Raw genomic sequence first — 13,615 nt, forward strand, 5'->3', positions numbered from 1 at the left:
TGTTGACTTTTTTTTTTTGGAATACTCATAGCAGCTTTATTTTTAATAGCCCAAAACTGGAAATAACAAAAATGCCCATCAACGAATAAATGGATAAACAGATTCCAATATATCCATGCAATGGAATACTACTTGAAAGTGAAAAGAATGAACCACTGCTACATAAAGCAACAAGGATCAATTGCAAAAACATTAATCTGAGAAAAAGATGCCAGACACAGAAGAGTACATTCTATATGATTTCATTCTGATGATATTCAGTAATAGGCAAGATTAAAATCCAATCTATAGTGACAAAAAGCAGAACCACTGATACCTGGGGCTGGGAGTACTGGTGGGCATTGATTGGAAAGAGGGAACGTTTTTGGGTGATAGAAATGTTTTTTATCTAGATTGTGGTGGTCATTCCATGGTTAAATAAATGTGTCAAAACTCATTTAAGTGGATGCATTTTAATTATGTAAATTGTAATTTTTAATCTTTTTTCAGCTTTATTAAGGTATAATTGACAAAACTGTATACATTTAAGGTATACAACATGATGATTTCATATAAATATACATGGTGAAGTGATCACCACCATCAAGCTAATTACCTCACATAGTTGATTTTCTTTTTCTTTTCATCCCCTTAGCACTCTCCCTCGTGGTAGGCACCTGTTTGTTCTCTGTATCTATGGGTCTGTTTCTATTTTGTTATGTTTATTTATTTGTTTTGTTTTCTAGACTCCACACATAAGTGAAGTCATATAGTATCTGTCTTTCTCTATCTGACTTATTTTATTTAGCATAATACCCTCTAGGTCCATCCATGCTGTTGCAAATAGAAGGATTTCCGTCTTTTTATGACTGAATAATATTCCATTGTGTGTGTATATACATCACATATTTTTTATCCTCTCATCTATTGATGGACACTTCGATTGTTTCCATATCTTGCCTATTATAAGTAATGCTACAGTGAACATAGGGGAGCATATATCTTCTCAAATTAGTGGAAGTGGAATTGATGGATTGTATGGTAATTCTCTTTTTAATTTTTTGAGGAACCGCCATACTGTTTTCCATAGTGGTTTTACCAGTTTACACTCCCACCAACAGTGCTCAAGGGTTCCCTTTTCTCCACATCCTCTCCAACACTTGTTATTTGTGGTCTTTGATAACAGCCATTCTGACAGGTGTGAGGTATATCTCCTTGTGGTCTTGATTTGCATATCCCTAATGATTAGTGATGTTGAGCACCTTTTCATGTGTCTGTTGGCCATCTGTATGTCTTCTTTGGAAAATGTCTATTCAGGTCCTCTGCCCATTTCTTAATTGGGTTGTTTGTATGTTTGTTTGTTTGCCTTTGATGTTGGGTTGTATGCATTCTTTGTATATTTTGGATATTAACCCCTTATCAGATATATCATCTGCAAATATCTTCTCTCAGTAGACTGCCTTTTCATTTTTTTAAAATTTTTATTGGAGTATAGTTGCTTCACAATGTTGTGTTAGTTTCTACTGTACAGCAAGCCCAGAGATAAACCCACACACGTATGGTCACCAAATCTATGACAAAGGAGGCCAGAATACACAATGGAGCAAAGACAGTCTCTTCAATAAGTGGTTCTGGGAAAACTGAAGAGTTACATGTAAAAGAATGAAATTAGAATACTCCCTAATACCCTACACAAAAATAAACTCAAAATGGATTAAAGACCTAAATGTAAGGCCAGACACTAAAACTCTTAGAGGAAAACATAGGCAGAACACACTTTGACATAAATTGCAGCAAGATCTTTATTGACCCACCTCCTAGAGTAATGAGAATAAAAACAAAAATAAACAAATGGGACCTAATGAAACTTAAAAGCTTTTGCACAGCAAAGGAAACCATAAACAAGACAAAAAGACAACCCTCAGAACGGGAGATAATATTTGCAAATGAAGCAACGGAAAAAGGCTTAATCTCCAAAATATACAGACAGCTCATGCAGCTCAGTATGAAAAAAACAAACAACCCCAACAAAAAATGGGCGGAAGACCTAAATAGATGTTTCTCCAGAGAAGACATACAGATGGCCAACAAACAGATGAAAAAATGTTCAACATCACTAATTATCAGAGAAATGCAAATCAAAACTACAATGAGGTATCACTTCACACCGGTCAGAATGGCCATCATCACAAAATCTACAAATAATAAATGCTGGAAAGGGTGTGGAGAAAAGGGAATCCTCCTACACTGTTGGTGGGAATGTAAATTGGTACAGCCACTATGGAGAACAGTATGGACATTCCTTAAAAAACTAAAAATAGAACTACCATGTGACTCAGCAATCCCCCTACTGGGCATATACCCTGAGAAAACCTCCCCTGGTGGCACAGTGGTTAAGAATCCACCTGCCAATACAAGGGACATGGGTTCGAGCCCTGGTCCGGGAAGATCCCACATGCTGCGGAGCAACTAAGCCCATGTGCCACAACTACTGAGCCTGCACTCCACAACTACTGAAGCCCGTGCGCCTAGAGCCTGTGCTCCGCAACAAGAGAAGCCACCATAATGAGAAGCCCGCGCTCCGCAGAAAAGAATAGCCCCTGCTCGCCACAACTAGGGAAAGCCTGTGCGCAGCAACAAAGACCCAATGCAGCCAAAAATAAATAAATAAGATAAATAAATTTTCAAAAAAGACACATGCACCCCAATATTCATTGCAGCACTATCTACAATAGCCAGGACATGGAAACAACATAAATGTCTATCAAGAGAGGAATGGATAAAGAAGATGTGCTGTATATATACAATGGAATATTACTCAGCCATAAAAAGGAACGAAATTGGGTCATTTGTAGAGACGTGGATGGACCTAGACACTGTCATACAGAGTGAAGTAAGTCAGAAAGAGAAAAACAAATATCGTATATTAACATATATGTGGAACCTGAAAAAGTTGATGTAGATGATCTTATTTACAAAGCAGAAATAGAGACACAGACATAGAGAACAAACATATGGATACCACGGGGGAAGGGGGGGGTGGTATGAATTGGGAGATTGGAATTGTCATATATACACTATTGATACTATGTATAAAATAGATAACTATTGAGAACATACTGTATAGCACAGGGAACTCTACTCAGTGCTCTGTGGTAACCTAAATGGGAAGGAAATCATGTTGACTTTTAATGTAATGAAACATATATTTTAACCTATGTTTTTCTCTAATGATCAAACAAAACAATGCCTTTTGCCTACCCTCCAATTAAAGTAAGAAATTGAGCATGTTTTTACTTTACTTTAGTTTTTTTTATCTTACCTTAAAATATCTTAGGAACCAATCTATTATAGACCCAATGACACAAAGGTCTTTTGTTTAATTCATGTTTTTTTTCCAAAAACATTTTTTAGCTTATGTATTTAACTCTGCAACTAATTTTTTAAAACACATAATTATTGGTAGGCTGATTCACATGGACCACCAATCCTTTTATATCTTGACTTCCTTATTTTCAAGTTATTACTTTTGATTCTTTTTCTTGTCCTATTGAGTAGGTCTTTGAATAATTTTTAAGGAAGGCCATGGGAGTGAAATTGCTTCTGATTCTTAGATTTCTGGAGATATCTTTCCACTGCTTGTACTCATGAATTAAATTTGGTTTGGAATGGTATGCTTAGATCATGAGTTTCCTCTTTAGAGGAGCAGGTCTTACTCCATTTGGAGCTGGTGAATAAAGATTTAAGTTAAGCTTGTTTTTTTCCATTTGTTGGTAAACTATTATTTTCTGTCTGGTTGCTTTAATGAAATTCTCTTTACTCTGGATTTGCAAGCTATATCCAGGTATGGTTTTTTTCCTATTAAAATCTTGATTTTTTTACACTAAGAAAAATATATTTCTTTTGTATTGCTTATTATATTTCTGCTCCTTTTGTTCCAGCATTTTCAGGAATATTTCAGGAATATTTCTTATCCATGGGTTGTATTTCTACCATTTTCACTCTGTGTTGATTATCATCTCATGCCATTTCATCATTTTTTTAAAATTAATTAATTTATTTTTAGCTGCGTTGGGTCTTCATTGCTGCGTGCGGGCTTCCCCTAGTTGCAGCAGGCGGGGGCTAATCTTCATTGTGGTACACGGGCTTCTCATTATGGTGGCTTCTCCTGTTGCAGAGCACGGGCTCTAGGTGCGCGGGCTCAGTAGTTGTGGCTCACAGTCTCTAGCGCGCAGGCTCAGCAGATGGGGCACACGGGCTTAGTTGCTCCACGGCATGTGGGATCTTCCCAGACCAGGACTCAAACCCGTGTCCCCTGCATTGGCAGGCGGATTCTTAACCACTACGTCACCAGGGAACTCCCCATGCCATTTCATCTTTATCCTTTACTTCTACAGTCTTGGAAAGCTAGTTCATAGATTACATTTTCTCCATTGTTAGTTCTGCTTACAAGTGCATCTTTGCTTTTGATCGCATCCTTCTCATACTTTGGCTGGCTCCATGTTTGATAAGGGCAGGGAATGTGGAGAGACTTAAACCCACCTGGATGTGTCCTTGGCATCTGGCAGGGCCTCTCCTCAGACCTACAACTGGAGGATGGAGTGGTTTGCACAAACCTGGCCCAACTTCCAGCAGGTACTCATCAGTCTCTCTGTTTCACAAGGTGGATCTTGACCATTTCTGCTCCCAAGGCTCTTCTGCCTCAGAGCATTTCCGAAGAGAATACCCATCCCCATGTGCCATTCATCCTCCTCCTGCTCTGTGTTGTACTGGGAGATGTGATCTTGGAATCAATATAAAAAGAGATGAATTGAAGGGGGAGAGTTTCATGGGACCCAATTCTGGTCCTCTTGGAACATAATTCCTTTGCAGAGGGGGAGCCATGGTCTGATTTCAGGTTATGGTAGCCCTGAGCTCCTGAGCCTGGGTAGAAAGTGGGATAAGTAAAGCCTTCTCTTGGCGTCTTGTTGTCTATTCCATGTTGGGATTAGGAGATGAAACAGATATTGCTGGGGTGGGGGTGTTTCCCCAAACCAACCCCATTGGTATAGTACTTGGTGCAAATTCCCTCTAGATTTCTTATCAATGCTGATAGGAGGTTTTATGTTTTTGCAGAACGTCATGGGCATTTTAATAGGAAATAGAGTGCATCTCAGGCTAATTCAGTGGTTAATTTTCACATGTGCCTGATGCACTCCCCCCACCCCGAAAACAATGTATTCGTTATTACATACAGACAATGACTCTTCAATTCCAATACGGGTTAAAAATTACCCCACTCATCAACTCCCATGGCAGCCAAACGACACTTGCAGGTACAATTCTAAAAGATGCCGCACAAGAGATAATCACTAGCATCAGGGCCTCCAAAGCGAGCAAGGCTGTCATGCAAAATGGCTTGTAGGAATTCTAGCCATTTCCAGAAGCTTGTAATTATGCTGACTAATCCTGTATTACATTTAGCAGATAGTTTACCAGCAAGAATATGCCTTAAACACCAAAAGGAAAAATATAACACAATGTATCTTTACCTTATAATAAATCCGGGCCACCAAACCCCGCTGAAGAACTCTTTCACGAAAATTGACTGCTTTCAACAGAAAGGCGAGATTACCGACTGTGTCCATGTTAAACGCCAGGAAACTGAAGGAAAAACACAGTGACCATCATTATTATTTTGTCCTCACCAAAGAATTTCAATTTGAAAGAAATAGACAGGGTTTGTCTTTTCAAAAAGAATTTCCTCCCAATAGATAAGTAGTGTAAGTACACGTAATCATCCCCTTGCATCTCTCACTTGCTGTATTTTGTGCCTCTTCTCACTATTTTTCAGATGAATGCTTGGATCTAGTTATTCTATGTGGTCAGCCTTGTCATATAAGGATAATTTGGTTTACCGCTTTTTCCACTTACTATTTTTTTAATCTTTTAAAGAATATTTTATTTAGCTTTTTAAAAAAAATTTTATTGAAGTGTAGTTCATGTACAATATTATATGTTACAGGTGTACAATATAATGATTCACAATTTTTAAAGGTTATACTCCATTTAGTTATTATAAAATATTGGCTATATTCCCTGTGTTGTACAATATATCCTTGTAGCTTATTTTATACCTAATAATTTATACCACTTACTATTGTATTATAATAGTGTTTAATATTTTACATAGTCTTTCTTCATTAACAGCTATATAATTTTCATGAAGTAGGTTTATAATAATTTACTCAACATTGTTGGACGTTTGTTATAATAGTGATTATAAATGAATAGTAGTAGGCAAATATATCTGTCACAAAGTACTTGGCAATGAATAATATTTCTCAAATACATTATGTATTTATTGCTAACTATTGCTGTGAATTATTCAATAATCTCAATAATTCTGTGATGTGGATACTACAATTAACCAATGTACAGTTGGAGAATCTGAGGCTCAGCACGATTCAGTAACCTGCTCAAGGTCACAGAGGCAGAACACGTTCAAGCTCAGTGCTGTCTCAGGGGATGCCTGTATTGAAGGGAAGAGGAGCCCCAGAGGGCAGTGAGAGGGGTGTGGACAAGCGCAGGGTAGAGTGTGTCACAGAGATGGTGATTTTCTTCAGCAGGAAGTAATTTCCATCTTCCCCATCTGGCAAATGAGGAAACTGAGGCACATGGGAGTTAAGAGATTTAGGCACAAACAGACTCAAAACACCCAAGTCTCCCTCAAAAACGCTTGGGGTTTTTCATCATGCAACTCTGCCTTTTGGGGTGATTTTGTCCCCCCAGCCCTCCGTGAAACTTCTGTCTTTAGAACTTAGAATTAACTAAGGAGTTAATTCACAATTAAGGTTTCCCATAGCTCAGCTACCCCTTTTCCCTCCCCTTCCCCCAGATCTTTGGGAAGTAAGTTATTATAAGACCCAAATAACTTAGATTCTCTTTAATTAAAACTTAAAACCTACAAGTAGTTTGTTGTTGCTTAATCAGAAGCCACAAGAGAAATATTAAGAAGCAACTGATACAGTGCTTTTGAGAACTGATATACCACTGAATTAATAATCATCCTCCATTTAGACAAGTAAGATGGGAGGTTATTTACATGCCAGTTACATGGAAATTCAAATTATATCAATACTTATTCTGAATCTACTCTTTAGAAGATTGGGTTTCTGTTTCAATCTATTTCACAAAAGCTGTAAAGAACTTTCATATTCTACTGAAAAGCATGTTTTAGTCATTCCAGGGACTGTTACTATGAAACATGGCAACTGTGAATGTTGTTATTAGAAACTACCTTTCCTGGGATATTTATTGTAGAACGCTGTCCACCTGAGGTTGTGAACAGCATGCACCACAGGAGGTGGATCTCATCCACCCACCCTATCGTAGTCACCTACCAAGCATGACTGTGCCACATGGCTCTAGGAGCTCACCCAGCATAGAAGATTAGGCAGAGTATCTTAAAAATAGGAAAATCACTAAGGGCAACCTCCTTGTATTTCACAAGAAGGTCAAAATGACTCTAAATTTAAATAAAATGTAAATTAAATTCAAATGTACATCATGAGTCATCAGGAAGATGCAAATGGAAACCACAATGAGGTAGCATAATAAATCCACCAGAATGACTAAAACTAAATACACTGACAACTTCAAATGTTGACAAGGATAAGGAGTAACCAGAACTCTCACACTTGTTGATGGACTGTAAAACTGTAAAACCACACTGGAAAAAGTTCTCAGTTTCTCATAAAACTAAATACACATAACCTATGACTCAGCAATTCCATTCCTACTATTTGTCTTAGAGAAATAAAAACACATTCATGAAAACACTTGTATACAAATGTTCACAGAAGTTCTGCTCAGAGAAGTGAAAACCTGTTAATATCTGAGGTGTCTATCTGTTACGAGAATGGAAAACTATACAATTATACGCCAATAAAATGGACAACCTAGAAGAAATGGAAAAAGTACTAGAAACGTATACTCTTTCAAGACTGAATGAAGAAGAAATAGAAAATACGAACAGACTAATTACCAGTAATAATTGAATCAGTAAAAAAACCAAACAAACTAAAAAAACTCCCAACAAACAAAAGTCCAGGACCAGATGGCTTCACAGGTGAATTCTACCAAAAATTTAAAGAACAACTAACACCTATCTTTCTCAAACTACCCCAAAATATCAAGAGAAAGGAACACTTCTGAACTCATTATATGAGGCCAGCATCACCCTGATACAAAAACCAGTAAAGATATTAGACAAGGGGAGACCTTCAAGGTGGCGGAGGAGTAAGACATGGAGATCACGTTACTCTCCAAAAATACATCAGAAATACATCTACATGTGGAACAACGCCTACAGAACACCTACTGAATGCTGGCAGAAGACCTCAGACTTCCCCAAAAGATATATATATATTTTTCCTTTTTCTCTTTTTGTGAGTGTGTATGTGTATGCTTCTTTGTGTAATTTTGTCTGTATAGCTTTGCTTTTACCATTTGTTCTAGGGATCTGTCTGTCAGGGTTTTTTTTTGTTTGTTTTTTTTTTTGTTTTTTAGTATACTTTTTAGCACTTGTTATCATTGGTGGATTTATTTTTTGGTTTTGGTGCTCTCTTTCTTTCTTTCTTTTCCTCCCTCCCTCCCTCCCTCCCTCCCTTCCTTCCTTCCTTTCTTTTTTCTCCCTTTTCTTCTGAGCCGTGTGGCTAACAGGGTCTTGGTGCCCTGGCCAGCTGCCAGGCCTGTGCCTCAGAGGTGGAAGAGCCAAGTTCAGGACACTGGTCCACAAGAGACCTCCTGGCTCTACATAATATCAAAAGGCGAAAGCTCTCCCAGAGATCTCCATCTCAACGCTGAGACCCAGCTCCACTCAAAGAGCAGCAAGGTACAGTGCTGGACACCCTATGCCAAACAACTAGCAAGACAGGAAAACAACCCCACCCACTAGCAGAGAGGCTGCTCAAAATCATAATCAGGTCACAGGCACCCCAAAACACACCATCAGACGCAGTCCTGCCCACCAGAAAGACAAGATCCAGCCTCTTCCACCAGAACACAGGCACAAGTCCCCTCCACCAGGAAGCTTATACAACTCACTGAACCAACCTTAGCCACTAGGGGCAGACAGCAAAAACGATGGGAACTACAAACCTGCAGGCTGTGAAAAGGAGACCCCAAACACAGTAAGTTAAGCAAAATGAGAAGACAGGGAAACACACAGCAGATGAAGGAGCAAGGTAAAAACCCACAGACCAAACAAATGAAGAGGAAATAGGCAGTCTACCTGAAAAAGAATTCAGAGTAATGATAGTGAAGATGATCCAAAATCTTGTAAATAGAATGGAGAAAATACAAGAAACGTTTAACAAGGACCTAGAAGAACTAAAGAGCAAACAAACAATGAAGAACAACACAATACACATAATTAAAAATTCTCTAGAAGGAATCAATAGCAGATTAACTGAGGCAGAAGAACGGGTAAGTGACCTGGAAGATAAAATAGTGGAAATAACTACCACAGAACAGAATAAGGAAAAAAGAAGGAAAAGAATTGAGGACAGTCTCAGAGACCTCTGGGACAACATTAAATGCACCAACATTCGAATTATAGGGGTCCCAGAAGAAGAAGAGTAAAATAAAGGGTCTGAGAAAATATTTGAAGAGATTATTGTTGAAAACTTCCCTAATATGGGAAAGGAAATACTCAATCAAGTCCAGGAAGTGCAGAGAGTCCCCTACAGGATAAATCCAAGGAGAAACACGCCAAGACACATATTAATCAAACTATTAAAAATTAAATACAAAGAAAAAATATTAACAGCAGCAAGGGAAAAACAACAAATAACATACAACGGAATCCCCATAAGGTTAACAGCTGATCTTTCAGCAGAAACTCTGCAAGCCAGAAGGGAGTGGCAGGACATATTTAAAGTGATGAAAGGGAAAAACCTACAACCAAGATTACTCTACCCAGCAAGGATCTCATTCAGAGTCAACGGAGAAATTAAAACCTTTACAGACAAGCAAAAGCTAAGAGAATTCAGCACCACCAAACCAGCTTTACAACAAATGCTAAAGGAACTTCTCTAGGCAGGAAACACAAGAGAAGGAAAAGACCTACAGTAACAACCCCAATACAATTAAGAAAATGGTAATAGGAACATACATATCGATAACTACCTTAAATGTAAATGGATTAAATGCTCCAACCAAAAGACACAGAATGGCTGAGTGGATACAAAAACAAGACCCGTATATATGCTGCCTACAAGAGACCCACTTCAGACCGAGGGACACATACAGACTGAAAGTGAGGGGATGGAAAAAGATATTCTATGCAAATGGAAATCAAAAGAAAGCTGGAGTAGCAATTCTCATATCAGACAAAATGGACTTTAAAATAAAGACTATTACAAGAGACAAAGAAGGACACTACATAATGATCAAGGGATCAATCCAAGAAGATATAACAATTGTAAATATTTATGCACCCAACATAGGAGCACCTCAATACATAAGGTAAATGCTAACAGCCATAAAAGGGGAAATCGACAGTAACACAATAAGAGTAGGGGACTTTAACACCCCACTTTCACCAATGGACAGATCATCCAAAATGAAAATAAATAAGGAAACACTAGCTTTAAATGATACATTAAACAAGATGGACTTAATTGACAGTTATAGGACATTCCATCCAAAAACAACAGAATACACTTTCTTCTCAAGTGCTCATGGAACACTCTCCAGGATAGATCATATCTTGGGTCACAAATCAAGCCTCAGTAAATTTAAGAAAACTGAAATCATATCAAGTATCTTCTCCGACCACAACGCTATGAGACTAGATATCAATTACATGAAGAAATCTGTAAAAAATACAAACACCTGGAGCCTAAACAATGCACTACTAAATAACCAAGTGATCACTGAAGAAATCAAAGGAAATAAAAAGATACCTAGACACAAATGACAATGAAAACACGATGACCCAAAACCTGTGGAATGCAGCAAAAGCAGTTCTAAGAGGGAAGTTTATAGCAATACAATCCTACCTCAGGAAACAAGAAAAATCTCAAATAAACAACCTAACCTTACACCTAAAGCAATTAGAGAAAGAAGAACAAAAATACCCCAAAGTTAGCAGAAGGAAAGAAATCATAAAGGTCAGATCAGATATAAATGAAAAAGAAATGAAGGAAACGATAGCAAACATCAATTAAACTAAAAGCTGGTTCTTTGAGAAGATAAACAAAATTGATAAACCATTAGCCAGACTCATCAACAAAAAAAAGGGGGAAGACTCAAATCAATAGAATTAGAAATGAAAAAGGAGAAGTAACAACTGACACTGCAGAAATACAAAGGATCATGAGAGATTACTACAAGTAACTATACGCCAATAAAATGGACAACCTGGAAGAAGTGGACAGATTCTTAGAAAAGCACTATCTTCCGAAACTGAACCAGGAAGAAATAGAAAATATAAACAGACCAATCACAAGCACTGAAATTGAGACTGTGATTAAAAACCTTCCAACAAATAAAAGCACAGGACCAGATGGCTTTACAGGCAAATTCTATCAAACATTTAGAGAAGAGCTAACACCTATCCTTCTCAAACTCTTCCAAAATATAGCAGAGGGAGGAACACTCTCAAACTCATTCTACAAGGCCACCATCACCCTGATACCAAAACCAGACAAAGATGTCACAAAGAAAGAAAACTACAGGCCAATATCACTGATGAACATAGATGCAAAAATCCTCAACAAAATACTAGCAAACAGAATCCAACAGCACATTAAAAGGATCACACACCATGATCAAGTGGGGTTTATCCCAGGAATGCAAGGATTCTTCAATATATGCAAATCAATCAATGTGATACACCATATTAACAAATTGAAGGAGAAAAACCATCTGATCATCTCAATAGATGCAGAAAAAGCTTTTGACAAAATTCAATACCATTTATGATAAAAACCCTCCAGAAAGTAGGCATAGAGGGAACTTACCTCAACATATTAAAGGCCATATATAACAAACCCACAGCCAACATTGTTCTCAATGGTGAAAAACTGAAACCATTTCCACTAAGATCAGGAACAAGACAAGGTTGTCCACTCTCACCACTATTATTCAACATAGTTTTGGAAGTTTTAGCCACAGCAATCAGAGAAGAAAAAGAAATAAAAGGAATCCAAATCAGAGAAGAAGAAGTAAAGCTGTCACAGTTTGCAGATGACATGATACTATACATAGAGAATCCAAAGATGTTACCAGAAAACCACTACAGCCAATCAATGAATTTGGTAATGTAGCAGGGTACAAAATTAATGCACAGAAATCTCTTGCATTCCTATATGCTAATGATGAAAAATCTGAAAGAGAAATTAAGGAAACACTCCCATTTACCACTGCAACAAAAAGAATAAAATAACTAGGAATTAACCTACCTAAGGAGACAAAAGACATGTATGCAGAAAACAATAAGACACTGATGAAAGAAATTAAAGATAATACAAACAGATGGAGAGATATACCATGTTCTTGGATTGGAAGAATCAACATTGTGAAAATGACTATATTACCCAAAGCGATCTACAGATTCAATGCAATTCCTATCAAAGTACCAATGGCATTTTTCACAGAACTAGAACAAAAAATGTCACAATTTGTATGGAAACACAAAAGACCCCGAGTAGCCAAAGCAATCTTGAGAAAGAAAAACGGAGCTGGAACAATCAGGCTCCTGTACTTCAGACTATACTACAAAGCTCCAGTATTCAAGAAAGTATGGTACTGGCACAAAAAACAGAAATATAGATCAATGGAACAGGATAGAAAGCCCAGAGATAAACCCATGCACATATGGTCACCTTATCTTTGATAAAGGAGGCAAGAATATACAGTGGAGAAAAGACAGCCTCTTCAGTAAGTGGTGCTGGGAAAACTGGACAGCTACATGTACAAGAATGAAATTAGAACACTCCGTAACACCATACACAAAAATAAACTCAAAATGGATTAAAGACCTAAATGTAAGGCCAGACACTATAAAACTCTTAGAGGGAAACATAGGCAGAACACTCTATGACATAAATCACAGCAAGATCCTTTTTGACTCACCTCCTAGAGAAATGGAAATAAAAACAAAAATAAACAAATGGGACCTAATGAAACTTAAAAGCTTTTGCACAGCAAAGGAAACCATAAACAAGACAAAAAGACAATCTGCAGAATGGTAAAAAATATTTGCAAATGAAGCAACGGACAATCTTCAAAATTTACAAGCAGCTCATGCAGCTCAATATTTAAAAAACAAACAACCCAATCCAAAAATGGGCAGAAGACCTAAATAGACATTTCTCCAAAGAAGATTTACAGATTGCCAACAGACACATGAAAGGATGCTCAACATCACTAATCATTAGAGAAATGCAAATCAAAACTACAATGAGGTATCACCTCACACCAGTCAGAATGGCCATCATCAAAAAATCTACACACAATAAATGCTGGAGAGGGTGTGGAGAAAAGGGAACCCTCTTGCACTGTTGGTGGGAATGTAAATTGATACAGCCACTATGGAGAACAGTATGGAGGTTCCTTAAAAAACTAAAAATAGAACTACCGTACGACC

At 37.6% G+C, this 13,615-nt stretch overlaps 1 protein-coding gene across 1 annotated transcript in view; it reads right to left on the bottom strand.

Annotated features, from left to right (window-relative positions):
* The window catches only part of ACOXL (acyl-CoA oxidase like), a 340,428-nt gene that overhangs the window by 112,628 nt on the left and 214,185 nt on the right, over window positions 1-13,615 (bottom strand). The window contains 1 exon segment of the mRNA XM_061210908.1: window positions 5,511-5,622. Within this exon segment, the coding sequence (XP_061066891.1) occupies window positions 5,511-5,622 (112 nt within the window).

Source organism: Eubalaena glacialis, chromosome 14, assembly GCF_028564815.1.
Source record: "Eubalaena glacialis isolate mEubGla1 chromosome 14, mEubGla1.1.hap2.+ XY, whole genome shotgun sequence".
NCBI lineage: Eukaryota > Metazoa > Chordata > Mammalia > Artiodactyla > Balaenidae > Eubalaena > Eubalaena glacialis.